At 54.8% G+C, this 16,822-nt stretch overlaps 2 protein-coding genes across 2 annotated transcripts; both read left to right on the top strand.

Annotated features, from left to right (window-relative positions):
- The first annotated feature begins 1,080 nt into the window (after window positions 1–1,080).
- On the top strand, window positions 1,081–5,577 carry LOC119090340 (myosin regulatory light chain sqh). The gene is made up of 4 exons (XM_037213133.1): window positions 1,081–1,169; window positions 3,359–3,553; window positions 4,162–4,391; window positions 4,925–5,577. The coding sequence occupies exons 2-4, from the start codon at window positions 3,364–3,366 to the stop codon at window positions 5,027–5,029; spliced, it is 525 nt and encodes a 174-aa protein (XP_037069028.1). The 5' UTR covers window positions 1,081–1,169; window positions 3,359–3,363; the 3' UTR covers window positions 5,030–5,577.
- An 899-nt stretch (window positions 5,578–6,476) lies between these two features.
- LOC119090252 (G patch domain-containing protein 1) lies at window positions 6,477–13,811 on the top strand. Its single transcript, XM_037213037.1, has 12 exons — window positions 6,477–6,540; window positions 7,854–7,955; window positions 8,336–8,556; window positions 8,941–9,095; window positions 9,407–9,506; window positions 9,840–10,097; window positions 10,467–10,563; window positions 11,033–11,182; window positions 11,529–11,826; window positions 12,162–12,390; window positions 12,942–13,109; window positions 13,290–13,811. The coding sequence occupies exons 2-12, from the start codon at window positions 7,892–7,894 to the stop codon at window positions 13,779–13,781; spliced, it is 2,232 nt and encodes a 743-aa protein (XP_037068932.1). The 5' UTR covers window positions 6,477–6,540; window positions 7,854–7,891; the 3' UTR covers window positions 13,782–13,811.
- The last annotated feature ends 3,011 nt before the right edge of the window (window positions 13,812–16,822 follow it).

Raw genomic sequence — 16,822 nt, 5'->3', positions numbered from 1 at the left:
TTACAGTTAATTACAGTTACAGCAAACAGTCAGAGTGGCTACCACTGAGCCAGTTGGTAAGTTTGAGAGATCTCAACACCTTGGCACCTCCCAAATATCAAACAACTTCCGGGAAATTCCTTTGAATGGGGTTACTGTGCGGGGTGACAAACTCTAAACGGCCTTGATGTGAATGTGGTAGACCCGTGAAAGCAATGATGTTAAGTCACCTGCATCTACTACAGCAACAATATCCATCTTGACTGACACAGGTGACCTTTCACACTAATCATTCCCGTAGTAGTCTAAAAGGGCAAAAGGTCATCAAAGGTTTTCCAACATCACAATATTTTCGCAATGAATCAGAAATCACGCAGCTACAGCAATCCGCATTAAGTATTCACAAGAAGCGCGTTCACGTGCCTCACCTGCCTATAACACGCGTGGTCGGACCGCCTCCTCACCAAGGACAGCACGGCGGACGGAAGCGCAGGCAGGAGGATCACCCCGAGAGAGCAGACAGCTTTCTTCTTTGAAAGGTTTCTAATGTCAGATAGCTTATGGATAAAGGCTCCATTCGGCCATAGGAATGTTGCTAGCACAGGAATAAGTGACCCAATGGTTGATCTTCCTTTTCTACAGTCACCAATTGGCGTCAGGTAATTGGGCTTTCGCTAGCCGTATCAACACGATGAAAATGACCTTGTAGACCATCAATAAATTACGTTTCGTATGGAAGAACAGTAGCTTCATGGAGTCTCACCCGATCCAGTGTGACAAAAAGACCGATGTCTTTCATATAAAGTAGTGCGTAACCTTGGGTGATGCCGAAAATAAAGGGAAAAGGACTCCAAAATATTCAACGTATTTTATGGATGGCACTGGTGCCAGGTCTATTTGGTTCCGAACTAACGACTTGGTTTTTGAATAAAGTAAATGATATTGGAGATATTCGGTTCGTTTGATATGTTTTATCGTATTTTGATGAAGTGCTGCTCATAGATAAATCCAATAAAATTTTCGATTACAAAATCACATATTATTATCGATAAGCGCTCGAGAGCGATGTTCAAACTGACGCTCCTGAGTCATTCAAGAAATCGACAAAAGCGCTGTCGTAGTGCCTTGCCATTGTTTGGGCGTGGTTCGTTGCTCCCAGTTCGGGTCATAAGCGACAGCGCAATTTTCAGGTTGGTGCGCAATACTTATATGCATTTTTGCTACATTCTATCCGTTGCTGCATCATGCCTAACAGTAACGTAGGTTTATCTTGATTCTGAGTTGTGTCCATACAGCATGAAGTTTTTCGTTGCTCTAGAGGTGATGGTCAAGTTTGTTGCCCATTAGGCTTTACATCCAATTCTTTAAGTATTCAGTTCTTACCTACCCACCACCACACATTGAAATTGGTAAACACACCATCTTTGTCTCCTACAGGGCTTGTTTTCTTCTCTCTTGTTGGTATTGGCTAATTGGTATCATGTCATCACCAGCAGATTGCCAATATTGTGGCCCAGTTTCTGTCCCGCTTTAGCTCAACCTTTGTGCAGCCTGAAATCTTGTGTTTCCAAGATGATTGAGTGTGCAGAGGATGCTGGTCCAACATAGCCATCAAATTGCTGGAAAATTAAAATTATGCATATCTTAAATCTTAGTCCTTTGACTCAGCAGGTCACCATCAATTACATTGCAGAGGGAGCAAAGGTTTCAGGGAACTGTGATGTTTCAGACAGTTTTAAGGAAAAATACTCCTGATAAACATTTTAATGTTAAAGGATTTTACCCAGGACAATATGGCACAGCCTGGGTGTGGTACACACAAGCATAATGTTAAGTGCACCAATTTTGTATGAGCATCCAGTGTAGTGAATGTATCTTTTACAGGCAATAGTGAGATTTTGCTTGTTTTTTTAGGAAAAACAAGCCTGATCAAATTGTTTTCATGCAAATGCTTACCTGCTTAGGCAGCAAAACCTGTAAGAGTTATGATCCTTGTACCTGAAGGCTGTGGGAGCATGCTGCTGATGTTTGTACATGCATGAGGCTCTAGAAGATGTGGTAGATGGGCTGAGCCAGGCTAATTATGTTCTTAAATATTTTTCTCTTGCTGGGCTTTGTATCCTCCATTTAGTACTCAAAGGCCAATGATAGAGATGCAGTTGGTCTAAGGTCATCTTGTTTTAATGCAGCGTCTGGAGTGGTGCAGAAAGTCATGTTAAGATTTATGCTGCTATCCTCAACACCTGAATGCTACAAACACACATTTGTGTATGAATATAAATCTGTTGTCAAGTTATTAAGCATTGTCAGCACTGTCAAATCTGAGATAATCATGTGTGATAATGGTAGAATGGTCACATGGAACTCAGCCTCCTGCATGCAGGGTTGTGCACTTCATGTTCTTATTGCTGTTAGAAATGAGTGGTGAAGGAATTGCACCTGTGCATAGGCTGGTTTGGCACCTGGCACCAGCCACCATTGCTTTTGCCACAATGCTCAATTTTTTTTCTCATTTTTCTAATCAAAGATGACCACTGTTATCACTTATGTCCACCAATCATTCAAAACATTTTTGACACAGCATTTGCCAGTGCTGCCACTGTATCATCAATAACTGGGTGCATTTTAGCTGGGATATACTACAGTTTGAGATGTATAGATCTCCCTTTAAACAATATGATTAAAAGGAAACAGAGATAACCACTGTTGCATGGGTATTGCATTGACTAAGTGTTGCATTTATCCTGTTGCTAAATTTACCATTTTATGGTTTTTGTTCAGTTACTTTTAAGAAGAAGGTTTTTTAGTTTAACTGGGTTTGATAGATTTCTTTGTCATAATTCACTGAAAATTTTTGCCACAATGTTCCATCTAAGGATTTCTACATGCACCACTGTCATAATATCAAGCAAGAAATAATAGCTGTTAATAGGCTCAAACAGCTGCCTGATGCCCTAAGGACCATGCATCAAAGCATAGGAGGGAGGGGGAAGAGTTGCATGTTTTTAAAAGAGGGCTGAAATTTTTTATTGAGTTTTTGAAACTGTGCAACAATATTGTGATTGTTTCAACAGGAAACAGCATGGCTCCTACCCTGCCATATACCACATCCATTTCAAGTTGAAACTTTTAATTAGTCTGTATTCTGAAACGGGCTGCCATAGTCAGACAATACTTGCACTGTGTACGTTAGATGTTACACATTAATTTCTTGAAGCCATTCGCTTTGTGGATCCCATGGACTAGCTGAAAACAGGTCTTGGGCAGATCACTGTCCCACAAAGTGGAATTGTATGTATAACCTTGCACACATACATATGTATGTATGTATATTTGTATGGCCTTGCACCAATTTGACCTTTCACACCTCTGTTGTCAGCCACCATGTCTTCGCGCCGTGCCGCCACCCGCCGCGGGGTCACCAAGAAGCGCGCCCAGCGCGCCACCTCCAATGTGTTCGCCATGTTCGGCCAGGCCCAGATCCAGGAGTTCAAGGAGGCTTTCAACATGATTGATCAGAACAGAGATGGCTTCGTTGATAAGGAAGACCTTCATGATATGTTGGCTTCACTGGGTATGAGCGTGGGCAGTGGCACCCTCCTGTGGGTGGGGTGATGTTTCATTTCATCCACTGAGGGAGATGGTACTGTAAATGCGCATCTTTTCAAAATGTGAAAACATTAGGTTTCTGTGGTATCAGCCTGATTTAGCATTCAACCATCTCCCAGGTTTGGCAGTTATTGATCCAACGCTAAACATGTCCCGGTCAGCCAGTGAATCATCTGTTGTTTATAATGCATCAAAACAGCTTAGCTGCTCGGTGTTCATCATCATCAGATCCATACTTTGCAGTTCTCATATCATCAGATCCACATTGTATATGTACCCTGTAATGCGTTTCATCATCACATCTGTACTCTGCAATGCTTGCCATCATCAGATCCATACTGTGCATTGTTCATCTTGAGCAGATCTGTTCTGTGCATTGCACATCATCATTAGATCTGTGTTGTGCAGTGCTCATCACCATCAGCTCCATACTTTGCAGGGCTCATAATCATTAGATTCATGCCATGCAGTGCTCATTGTTTCAATACCAGACCCAGACCCAGACCAGAATGGCCTGCTCATACCTGCCTGCTCAGTGGCCGCTGTCACGTGTTCATGCCCCTCCGCCGGCAGGCAAGGACCCGACCGACGACTACCTGGAGGGCATGATGGGAGAGGCGCCCGGCCCCATCAACTTCACCATGTTCCTCACCCTATTCGGAGAGCGGCTGCAGGGCACCGACCCCGAGGAAGTCATCAAGAACGCCTTCGGCTGCTTCGACGAGGACAACGCCGGCGTCATCTCGGAGGACCGGCTGCGCGAGCTGCTAACCAGCATGGGTGACCGCTTCACCGACGACGACGTGAGTGGACGCCGTCGCCAAGGTGCTGTGCCAGCCACTTCACAGTGATGCTGACCACTGTGCCACGTATGATCAAATAGGGTTTTGTGTGCCTTTGTTGAGAAAAATCTCATCATCTACCTATTGGGCGGCCACTGATCCTTTGAATATATGTGTATATATATATATATATATATATATATATGATTTTGTCTGTGGTCTTGTAGCTGATGCCACTTTTCGATAAATTAAGCAATGCAATCTCAGCCGGGTGAATGTAATCGTTTGTTCGGCTGGCTGTTTCATCAGGGTATCTGCTTTTTGGCTGGCGAACTATTGTTTACTTATCGTATGTAAACTGATTGTATGCACACTGTCTGAGTTTGTATAGCTCTCTGCTACCAGATGGTATTGTTACCAACATGTCCAATGGCACGCTTCACAAAGGCCTGGCTGTCGTGATAACCTTGCTGTTTCGTTACGGCCATACTCACCGCGTGTGCTGAATGGTAATCCCTGCCGTGACCTTCGTCTCCGACTCGCCGGCCTGGCAGGTGGACGAGATGTACAAGGAGGCGCCGATCAAGGGCGGCATGTTCGACTACGTCGAGTTCACGCGCATCCTGAAGCACGGCGCCAAGGACAAGGACGAGCAGTAGCGGCTCCAGCCCTTCCAGCGGCCCGGCCTCTTGCGCGCCTTGATCCCGGCCGGAAGACATTCTACTTCACATTCGCAGCAGGTCTAGGAGAGTGCGCCTCAGACTGACGGCCGCTTTCGTATTTTTACATTTTTTTTTACCATTTCGTTTCGGTGAGAGCTGCGCGGTTTCCTGCTGAAGGATCCGAAATGCCGGTAACAGTGCATGTCGGTTATTGTCGTCATGCAGGTTTCGTGGTGTTGTAGCTGAAATTCATAAAAGTGATGAGTGCCGCCGTTCGCTGTCACTACGCCGTACCGAATTGTGCGCAGCAAGAAGTAAAGGATTTTAGCAGACAGTGGCAGTGACGTTGACCAGTCGTGTCTCGTGTGAAATGGGTGCCGAGAACCCAGAGTGAGTGGCCAGGTCATGATAAGTAACTTGATGATGAATGTGCTTTTTAACTTTGTAATAACTTGTTGCAAGGCTTAAACATGAAATATTTATGATGTAGCTGTGAAGGAAATCGAAATATAACACGTCCGTTGTTCACACAACAACCTTCCATTCTTGACGTGTTGAGTTCAAGTCTGAAACCCGTTGGTCTTCGGTTCTGGAAGCTGTCCTCCAGCACCATTACTCCAGACTGGCTGTCACATACTTTGGGCGTTGGTTGAACAACGATTCATCACCGAACGCGGGGTGAACAACGCCTGATGACCGCGCGATGGGCGAACAGCGGCTGATGACCGCACGATGGGCGAACAACTGATGACCGCACGATGGGCGAACAACGCCTGATGACAGCACGATGGGCGAACAGCGGCTGATGACCGCAAATGGGCGAACAACGGCTGATGACCGCACAATGGGCGAACAACGGCTGATGACCGCACGATGGGTGAACAGTGGCTCGTGATCGCGCGTCAGGTGAACAGCGGTAATTGCTCATGCGGCACATGACGCTGGAGACTGGTGCGGGCCAGTTGCGAGATGTCACGATCAGTTCCGAAGATAAGCGCGTTGAACTGAGCGCAGTCGAAGGCATCATGAAGGGAAAGCTGTATGGCAAAAGAGAACCATGACAGTTACGGTGGGGTAGCTGCTCGTTCCGGCAATTTGATCAAACATTTTTCTACGCGACGCTCTGTGATGTCTTCTCATTTGTACTTTTGTCAACGTAGCGCCTTTGTTCTGTAGCCCGTGGAACACGGCCTGGCGACGAGTTTTCGCCACAGCGCACTGGCAGGATGTGATTCATCATTCGCGGGCAAGCATCTAGCCGGATGACGTGCACACGTCTCGCAAGTGGGTCATAGGTCACTGGGTCATTAGGGCAACCTGGGCATGCTTATCGATGCCTGCTGGGATGAAGACAATCCGTGTAGCCCACCTCTATACATGATCATGAACGTTGACTTTCTTGGCGCATAAACTTCAAAATACCGACGCGTCTGCGAGCTGCGGGCAATCTTCTCGTGGGCGCAGCAGATTCAGCGGTGCTATTATCTGAAAACGTTTTTTTTGCACATGTAAGTATTTTATGTCTTGTGGCATCTAACGAGGTAGTATCTAGTCACCATGTCATCAATCACAATATCGAATGTTTTTGACGTGTTGGTAATTCAGCCTGACGACCCTTCCTTCACACGACATGACTTCAAGAGCAAAATGGGCAGGCATTTCGTATTACACCACAAGCATTTGCCCACAGTGAATTTTGGCGTAAAGACGCCTTCAGTTTCAGTATTTTTACCATATTATGCAGTGTTGAGGATCTTTAGGTGTCTGGATGACAGGAACTTTTGAATAAACTCTAGAATGCATGGCAAGTAGGGATGGCTCACAACTTTGAGCCACACACTGACAAAACATTTGTATGATTGAGCTCCAAAATGCATGATAAGTTGTAGTGATGGTTTACAATTTCTGGCCACACACTGACAATACATTTGTGTGATCAAGCTCCAAAATCTGTAACAAGACGTAGTGATGGCTCACAACTTCCAGCCACACACTGACAATATATTTGTATAATAGAGCTCCAAAATGCATGATGAGTTGTAGTGATGGTTCACAATTTCTGGCCACACACTGACAATACATTTGTGTGATTGAGCTCCAAAATGCATAACAAGTTGTAGTGATGGCTCACAACTTCTGGCCACACACCGACAACACATCTGTCTACCTCAAGAGTTTGGTGCAATTTCAACTTTTGCTGGTGTGAAGACACATTGCCTTGCATGGCATATGATGTTATCCCAACTTGTACCTGGAATTATAGGGTATAATGGTCAAGTGATCAGCACCTTCAGCTCCCATGCTTGGCCCTCATTGAGACCCTGGTCACACAATGACAGCTGAGCACTAAATTGGCCTCTGTAGTCTCTGTTGCTTGCTTGTGTCTTATGGAGTGAATAAGGTGTAAGAAAACCACCATTCTGTTTGAAAATAAAATGGCAGCAGACACCTGGCATGCAAATTTGAAGCCTGAACAGCATGCATGTGGTACTCCTTGGTTCTACCATGGGTAAATTATGTCGCATCTCTGCCAGTCAAATGCACAGGTTGTATGTACATTGTTGTGTAATTTGTATAGCTGTATTGCAGATCTGGCATATTTTCTAAATGCATGGGATCCCTAAACCAATAAATACATAAAGCTTTTGTATTCCTAGCATTTGTTATAAGGTGTGGAGTTGTGTTAATGTGCTGCGTTGCAGTTGTTGCCTTTGCACATACAGAACTTGTAGACATCATGTTCATTGTATTTCTTTTGCCTGTATTCCATGCTTGAAACGTACAGCATGGGTCTTTTGCTAACATAATGTGCCGATTCCAGCCCTGTTCTCACCACATAGCAAGATATTGACAAACAACATGGATTCTGACAGTGATGATGACAATGTGCACTTTGGGACTCCTCTGGAGCCCCTGGAAGAAGGTAAGATGCTCTGCATCTGTGTGGTATTGTCATATTTCTTAATTGCTACACACAATATAATTTTTCTGGCTCTCATGAGCATTAGGAGGGGCTCAAGACAACATTTGGAGGGGCTCAGCCTCTCCAAAAGTATATATAGTGATGCCCTGGTTGGCAACCCAACTAATTTTTCCTGTCCAAAGCCAGAGGCAATATATATATTGTTTAGACATTATATGGCCTTGCAGACTGAATTGTCTAAAAGCCCAACAGCTGAATACTAACAACTTGTTTCCCCACAAGCCCAAGTATCACATGATAGACTCTTGATGAACCTCTAGTCCCACGCCACTAACCCACCACAACCGCACCTTTACCTACCGACCTGGGCTGGCGCGCAGGCAGCGCCGCCAAGCGGCGACCACCGGCACTGGAGGATCAGACGGTGCGTGACGCGCGCGGCCGCCAGCGCTTCCATGGCGCCTTCACGGGCGGCTTCTCGGCCGGCTTCTTCAACACGGTGGGCTCGCGGGACGGCTTCCAACCGGCGACGTTCGTGTCGTCGCGCTCGAGCCGCGCCGAGGGCCGGTCCGCAAGACCTGAGGACTTCATGGATGACGAGGTGAGCGTGGCGGGTAGCTGCGCGTCGCCGCTCCCGGAGGCTCAACGGAGGGGGATGGGTCGTGTGCGTGGGAAACTGCAGTCAACGAGCTCGGGGATGGTGTTTGCTTGCATTACGCGAAATTTGTGGTGGTTGTCTCGTGCGCAAAAAGATGGCAAAGCTAGTGATCCTGCATGGTAATTGGTTATAGGTGGATAGAGACTTCAATAACGCTGGCTAAACGTGGGCTGGCTGGGTTTGCTCACAACTGTATCTCAGCGTTTTTATGAAGTTTGCTGAAAATTTAAGGTCTTTGCTGGGGAAGCACAAACGGAGGTTTGGTTCAGCGTCATTGACACTGCTCACTGGTCTCATGCTTCATCAATTTTGATGTTTTCTGGACAGGACCGGGGTGAGCACGGGATAGCGCCCCAGCGCGTGCAAGCCAAGTCGGACTTCCAGGAGGCGCCGACAGGTGGCACGAAGCGAAGACATCCACAGTTCGACGAGGGCCCCATTCCCGGGCAGCCCGTGCTCGAGCAGCTGATCAAGCCCGTCCGGTGAGAGTTTGAGTTGAGAGTTTGAGTTGAGAGCCTGGCGTCCTAAAGTCAGCGACTGCAGGTGCCTTGATGAGCAACTGTATCGTGCAGGCCAGTAATGCTCCATGACCAACTTCACTTCATGCATCGATTAGATGAAGAAGTAAATTGCTGGGTAACGACTTTGTGCCACGATCTCGATCTTAGCACGGTTAGTTTCGCTTCCACTCCATGACTTGGGAGACACCTATGTGAGCGTGCACTCGCGTGCTCCCTCCGTCTGCGGCGTCCTGGTAAACCCACCCGTCCCCCCCCTTCCCCCCCCCCCCCAGGGATACGGTGGGGGTGCGGATTCTGAAGTCGATGGGCTGGCGGCCCGGCCAGGGCATCGGGCCCCGCGTCACCCGCGCAGAGAAGAAACAGCAGCAGAAGGTGCGTGCCGGCCCAGTCAGGAGCTGGCTCCTGGTGCCGGTGTCAGTGCACGCTGTGATCTGACTCAGCTTTATCGCCCCTGCTGATCGATCGATGCACGTTGGCATCTCAAACATTTTGTGTGTAGGCTGGGCTCGATATGTTCCATTACCTGCGAAGCGTGTAGCATAATGTCTTATGCGAGGATTTGAATGGTGGCACACTAGTCCCAGAAAGCCCTGGTTTATCGTGGGTGAACTAACACAGCAACACCAACCTGCGCTCGTGACAAGTAAGCGCGCGCTCCACCCAGCAGCCGACCACCCACCCCGACGCCGTCCGCCGATCTTCCAGGTGTACGGCTGCGCGCGCCCTCCCGGCGCCGACTCCGCCGCGGCCGCCGACTCCGACTCCGACTCGGACTCGGACGCTGCGCTACGGGAGGTGCTGCTGGCGCCGGACGACTCGGAGGCGCCGCTGGTGCGGCCCAAGGACGACCTGTTCGGGCTGGGCTACCGCGGCCTGGAGCGGCGCGCCGTGCTGGGGCCGCCCTCCGGCGACCCGACCCTCCGCTACAGGGACGCCAAGGGCAAGCTGGCCGTCCGCGGACAGGTGGGCCGCGCCGCCGGGCGAGCGCGGGCCGGCAGGGCGCCTGCCAACGGCCGACCAGTGTGGTGATGGGGGCTGTTGGACGGCGGATAGCCCGGCACTGGTCGGTGGATAGCACAACACTGGATAACCCAGCACTCGTCGGCCGTGGATGTAGAGGCTCTCTGGGGAGGGAGTGGGAGGTTGGGCTTCTGCGCTAGTGATGTAGCCTTGCAGTCAGCTGTGCTAATGCTGATCGAAGGCATACGATTTCTCATTTGCCTTGTTGGGTCTTGCTTGTGGTCATAGCGCACCTGTTGCTTGTCTTGTGGAAGAGAGAGAGAGGCGATAGAGAAGCGTCCTGGCCTCACCCTCCTTCGCCTCGCCGAGCAGGCGTTCGGCGTGGGCGCCTTCGAGGAGGAGGACGAGGACATCTACACCACCGAGGACATGTCCAACTACGACTTCTCCGAGTCGGGCCCGGAGCGCGGTGCGCGCGGAGGGCGGCCGGCTCCCTCGGCCGCCGACCTGCTGTCGCGCGCGCTGGCCGGCTTTCAGCTGGCGTCGAGCCGGCCGGCGGCGCGCCCGCGCTACCCGCCGCCGCCGCTGCCGGCCGACTTCCGGCCCGAGCACCGGGCGCGCGGCTCGCGCTTCGAGCCGCTGCCGGAGGAGCGGCGCGGCCCTCGAGCGCCACCGGCTGTCGGCCGGCCAGCGCGCACGGCTGATCGGCGAGGAGGACGCCGCGGCGGCGGCGACGGCGGTCAGCGCCCCTGGCGGAGCCGGGGAGAAGGTGGCGGCGACGCCCGGCGCCGACGCTGACGAGGCGAAATTGACGCTGGCGTCCGGCGTTGCCGCCAGCGCCGTTCACCCTCAGCCCCCGGTCAGCGCGCCGGCCGCTCCGGCGCTGGCGCGGCCGGCGGCCAGCGCCTCTGGCGACGGCGCGGGGAAACCGCCGTCAGCAGCGGACAGCGCGCGGCTGCAAGAGGTACACCGGCTGCTGGCAGAGGCGCCAGCGCCGGCCGGTCCCACACTGAAGCCGTTCGCCCGCGATCCGGAGAAGCAGGCGCGCTACGAGAAGTTCCTCAAGCTGTCGGCCGCCAATAGGAAAGGTGGGTCCACCGTCGGTGGCATCGTGTCACGCGGTCGCGCAGATGACTTGTAATCTTAACGTTAGGTTTACGTTAGATGTGTATGCTCCTGCCATGTTCAGTTTGATAAGTCGGTGATTGGCGATGCTTGCACTGATTAGTTTTCAGTGGCCCCTGTAGCATTGGTGTTGGTCTTAGCACTCCAGATTGATCCGCCTCGCTATCATTTGTGTGGAACTGCCCGGCCCATGTCGTGGGGAGTCGTGGTCACCAGAGAACTATTGCCTCCTGACGGCACTGGCGGCCTTTCTAACAGACTGGGAGCCGGAGTGCGAACAGATCTGACCTGACCTGACCTGTCTATCAGAGGACTACCGCCTGCTGCTGCCGGCCTCGATGACCGACTGGGAGCGGGAGCGCGAGGTCAGCGAGTTCGCCCGGGCGGCCCAGCTGTTCCGGCCGCTGGCCGCCTCGCTGGCCGACCGGTTCGTCTCAGCGGGCACCGCCGAGCAGGAGCGGCCGACGCCGGCCGCCCGGCCCGCCGACGACCCGGCGGCCGAGGCGGCGCGGCGCCGCATGTTCGGCCCGCTCACCAGGCGGCGCCAGGAGTGGCACCCAGCGCCGCTCCTCTGCCGCCGCTTCAACGTCAAGAACCCCTACCCGCAGTAAGTGCGCCGTCCTTGTGACGCGTGTGGGCTGCGGACGGGGTCGGGGACGACCTCTGGGGCTGGTGATAGACTAGTGCTCGATAGTGGTGTTATCATTACGGCCAGCGTGCGCATCTGTTATGTTACTGAATGGAACCTTGTGTAGTTGGTGCCTGATTTCAATAATATCCCGGGCATAGAGTGCGGATACTTAATGAAGACACCACGAATCGCGACGGTTACTTCCCACTGTTTCCCGAAATCATCATACCCGTGGGGAAATCGGTGTGACCCAACTCAAACCGGGCACACGTGGCCCCTATCTGTGGCCCTGACCTGGGCCCTCCCCGCAGTTCGAGCCTGGTAGGCACGCTGGGCTCCGGAAGCGGCCCTTCGCGCTCGCAGTTCGAGGCGCTGGACACGCCCGCCCTGGAGGCGCCGCCTGCCGCCGAGCCGACGGCAGCGCCATCTGCGTCCGCCGCCCAGTCGGAGCCGGGAGGGCACCCCAAGAGCGGCCGGTTAATGTGGGACCTGCTGCTGGCTGACGAGGCGGCGCAGGCGGAACGGGGGCAGGCGGGTCAGGTGAGCTGTCGGTGGACGGTAGGGGCTAGGCAGCCGGCCGTCATCCCAATACAAGACACGGGTGTCCTGTACCTCCCAAATCTGTCTCGTGGCTTTCCGACTGTCATTGGCAGCTGACGAATACAAAACACGGGTGTCCTCTAGCTGCCAAATCTGTCTCGTGGCTTTCCGACTGTCATTGGCAGCTGGCGTTGTTCCGCCAGCAGAACGCTGCCGCCAGGTAAGCGTAACGGGTCCGAGCCCGTGTAATGCGCAGGCTTGAACGGGATCGGTCCACTATGCAGGTCGCAATTCTGTTTAATAGCCGGTGAAAGCCGCGTTGCGGTGCAGAAACTGCGGCTACAATCCGCCAACGGGACTGCTCGGTGTCGGTGGTGACATACGAACGGCACAGCTGTACGTTTGTGTCTTTGTGACACCTGGCAGCGACTATTGATCGTCAGTGGTGATATTGGATCACCACAGCTGCGGAGCGGCGGTCGTTATATGATAAAAAAGATCTGCACGTCACGTTTTTCAGTAGCTAACTAGCTTGCGTTTGCTCCCCACAGGACACCTCTCAGCGGGCGGCCGCTCCTGGGCCTGCCGAAGCCCCGTCGCAGGTGCCGGCGACGGTGCCGGCGCCGGTGCCGGCCCAGAAGCCGCCGGCGGACCTCTTCAAGGCCATCTTCGACGACTCGAGCAGCGACTCGGAGGCCGAGCCGACCGCCGTGACGTCACAAACTCCGGCGGTGACGTCACAAGCTCCGGCGGCGACGTCACAATCCACGCCGCCTCCCACGCCGGCGCCGCCGTCGGCAACACGAGCGGCGGCGCCTGTGACGTCACAGCCGGCGTCATCGGCGGCGACGCCGGCTGCTCCGGTGCCGGCCGGGGCGGCACCACCACGGCCACCGGACGGAGCCGCGGCGCTCACCCGCCCCACGGCGTCGGCGTTCTTCGATCAGGCGCCGCCGGCCGCCGTCAAGAAGGCTGGTTTCAGCCTGTTCGACAACGTCAACCTGGACGAGCTGAACAGCTGGCGGCGGAGCAGCGAGCTGCCGGCGCGGCTGGCTGACGCCCCGCAGCCGCCGGTCGTCGTCGCACCGCCGCCGGCAGAGCCATCTGACGACGAGTACGGTCCCAAGCTCCCGCCGCGTCCGCCGGGCGGTGGTGCTGCGTCCCGCCCGCTGGTGCCGGAGGGGCACCGCGATAGTGATGGAGGCGAGTGGAAGGAGAAGTCACCCGGCCGGCACAAAAAGAAGAAGAAGCACAAGAAGAGCGAGAAGAAACGGAAGAAAAGTAAGAAGCGTGCGAGTGATGATTCGGACTCGAGTGATCTGGATGGTGAGCTGCTGAACAAGCTCAGGGAAGTGGCAACGAAAAAGAAGAAAAAGAGCTCGCATCGTTGACATCATGGAATACAACATAACGGGGCCGTGGTTTGGGATGTTTCTGGCAGATTGATGCAACTGATGCATGACCTTACATTGTTCGGTAAACGACACACGCGAAGGCGGATTTGCTGCTGAATATTTTGTTCAGCGTTTTGCAGCTGCGTGCAGTTTTTATCAAGTTCCTAAATTGCCTGCTGGCGAAGTGTTTGAATCACAGCCCTCGCTAAGCATCGATCCCGCCTGCCGTTCGCGCTATTTTCCCATTCGATGGTTAGAAGGCAGGAAAACAATTCTCCGCAGTCAGTAACCCAACCAGTACCGGGCATTTCTTAACGTGCCGTGTGATGCAGTGGGCTAGACTGCCAGTACTTTGGGTTCCCCTCTCTGTCTGGGAAATGACCGAGGGCTCGTCCACAAATTACGTTACGCATGAAGGAGGGAAGGGAGGAGGGGGGGGGGGGGGGCACTGGCGTAACGGGAGCATAACAAGGAGGTAGGGCCAAGCAAATGCTACTTTTCTGGGACGTTGCGCTGCACAGCGTAACTAGGACGAGGGGGTCGCCCGGTGTAACCAGTGCGTAACCAGGGGGAGGGTCGAAAAGTGGCATAAACTGGCAAAATTGCGTAACGTTATTTTCGGAAGACCGCTGAAATGGAATTGAGGTCTATATGGTCACTGGCAGCTCCGAGTTGGCAAGAGGACCGCGACCCCCGACGACAGCAGACACTTAGTCTCAAAAGACTGCCTCTTGAACGGTGTATCCCCCGCGCAGACGGTTCCACTGCCGATGTTGCTGTCCGGACCTTGAGCGGCTGTCGTTCGCTGCTCCGTGGCTAGGTAAGGTAGGCTCCGTGGCCAGGCTAGGTAAACCCAGACTTGTGTATATCACCACCGACTCCGCGCGACAACCGCTTACAAAGCGATAGAGCTTCGCAACATCTATTTTCCCGGGTAACTTGACCCCCCCCCCCCCCCACACCTCATTCCCACTTGTTTTGCCACTGAAGGCTGTTGCTGCGCCACTGTCGTTCCGGCGCATGAGCGCGAACACGTGAAAAGATTGTTTCCAATACCGAGAACACCCACGGAAATCGTTTAAACCCGACCCGAATACACGCCAACCCGCCGCTTCAGACCGTTCGCCACAGTCGCGCACGAACGCCTTCCGCCGAATTCTGAGCACCGCTTGAAAGAGCACTTAAAGGGCTCGAACATGAACTGGGCATGCAGCCAGACTAGCGATGGTGGATTCAGCCGTCTACCTTGTGCCTAGCACTGCGCACATTTTCTCATCCTGCCGTTCGGTTGATGCGCGCCGCCAGCCCTGCGCTACGCTGCCTTTCCGTCGACGGCCGACGCCAGTTCGTTACTGAGCTTGTATTACGCCTGGCAGCATCTGCTCATTGCAAACCAACGCCACACGTCACACCCCGTCGGCGGTCCACAGGCCCGCGGCTCCACAGTTCGTTGCCGGTAAAATAATAGACCACGAACCAGCATGTACTGAACACGTGAGGATACGTAACAAACAAAAACGCGCTGCCAAAAAGCCACAAATCGGCGGCGCGCACCGCGTACAGTGGCGCCGTGCCCTTCACCAGCCAGCAGGGCGGCAGGGGCGCCCGCTCCAGCATGGCCCCCACGCCCAGTCACTCGCAGTCTCTCGCACTCTCGTTCTCTATCAGTCCGCTTCAGCCGGGACAGGTTAGCAAGCATGTTATGTACACGGAGGAATATCAAGATTGCATACACTGGAGGCGGCAAGGCGGCCGCGGCTACGCAACAGAGGAAGCTACGATCACCGCTCCCCGGCGGCCGGCGTGCGGAAGGGGAGGGGTGGAGACCGGGGGATGGGGGGGGGGGGGGGCGGGACCAGGGCGGACGGGCGTCAGCGCGCCAGCTAGTGACGTGGAGCGCTCGCGCGGTAGGCGAGCTGTCGTAGCAGGCGGCTCGGGCCGCGGTCGCGGGCCGCCGCCCGCGCGCCGAGCCGGGGCGCGCCGCCCGCCGCTCGCGACCGCACACCCGCGGAGGAGCCGGCGCCGACGGCGGCGGCGGCTGCACCCCGGCAGACGCCGCGAGCGGCGCCCGGGCCGCGCCCTGCCGCAGGGCCGGACCGAATCGGACGGGCTTGCCCCGGGCCGCCAGACGCGGCCGGGGGAAACAATCACAGGTCTGCCTAGCCTAGCCTACCCAAGGGACGCTGTCCGCGCACCGAGTCGCGTGCCCAGCTGCAGAGCGCGCGCGCCGCGCGCCGCCAGCGCGGCGGAGACCGAGAGCGGGCAAAGCTCGGGCCGACGGCGACACGCGCGCCCCCCACACCGCACCGCCGCGCGCGCCGGCCACCACACGATAAGTTAACACAACGGCTAGCACACAGGACACTAGAATTAAATACCTAGGCTGACGTCGCCCATCCCGCACGCGTCTATCACACGGTGGCAGCCTGCGCGCGCGCCGCCCCGTCTAGCCGCCGCGCCAGGTCTCGGCCGGGCCGCCGCCGGCCGTCACCGGTCGCACGCCACGTGACCGAGCCCAGCCCGCCGTCACCCGGCGCGGGTCGATGTCACGTGACCCGGCCCAGGTCAGCGTCACCCGGCGCGGGTCAACGGTCGGACGTCACGTGACCGAGCCCAGCTCGCCGTCACCCGGCGCGGGTCGACGTCACGTGACCCGGCCCAGGTCAGCGTCACCCGGCGCGGGTCAACGGTCGGACGTCACGTGACCGAGCCCAGCTCGCCGTCATCCGGCGCGGGTCGACGTCACGTGACCCGGCCCAGGTCAGCGTCTCCCGGCGCGGGTCAACGGTCGACGCCACGTGACCGAGCCGTCTCCCAGCGCGGGTCGACGTCACGTGACCCGGCCCAGGTCACCGTCACCCGGCGCGGGTCGACGGTCGACGCCGCGTGACCCGGGCGACAGCTGCCCGGCGCGGCTGAAGGTCACGTCGCCGGGCGCCGGTCAAAGTCACGCGACACGGGCCCGGTCGTCACGCGCCGGGCGGGAGACCTGTGGCGACGGCCGAGTCCTGACTAGGTTGGAATGTAGAGAGCTCGGG

The sequence above is a fragment of the Pollicipes pollicipes genome, unplaced genomic scaffold (assembly GCF_011947565.3).
Source record: "Pollicipes pollicipes isolate AB1234 unplaced genomic scaffold, Ppol_2.1 Scaffold_3087;HRSCAF=3621_pilon_pilon_pilon, whole genome shotgun sequence".
Classification (NCBI taxonomy): domain Eukaryota; kingdom Metazoa; phylum Arthropoda; class Thecostraca; order Pollicipedomorpha; family Pollicipedidae; genus Pollicipes; species Pollicipes pollicipes.
The sequence above is the reverse complement of the archived record's forward strand: the minus strand, read 5'-3'. Positions and strand labels throughout refer to the sequence as shown.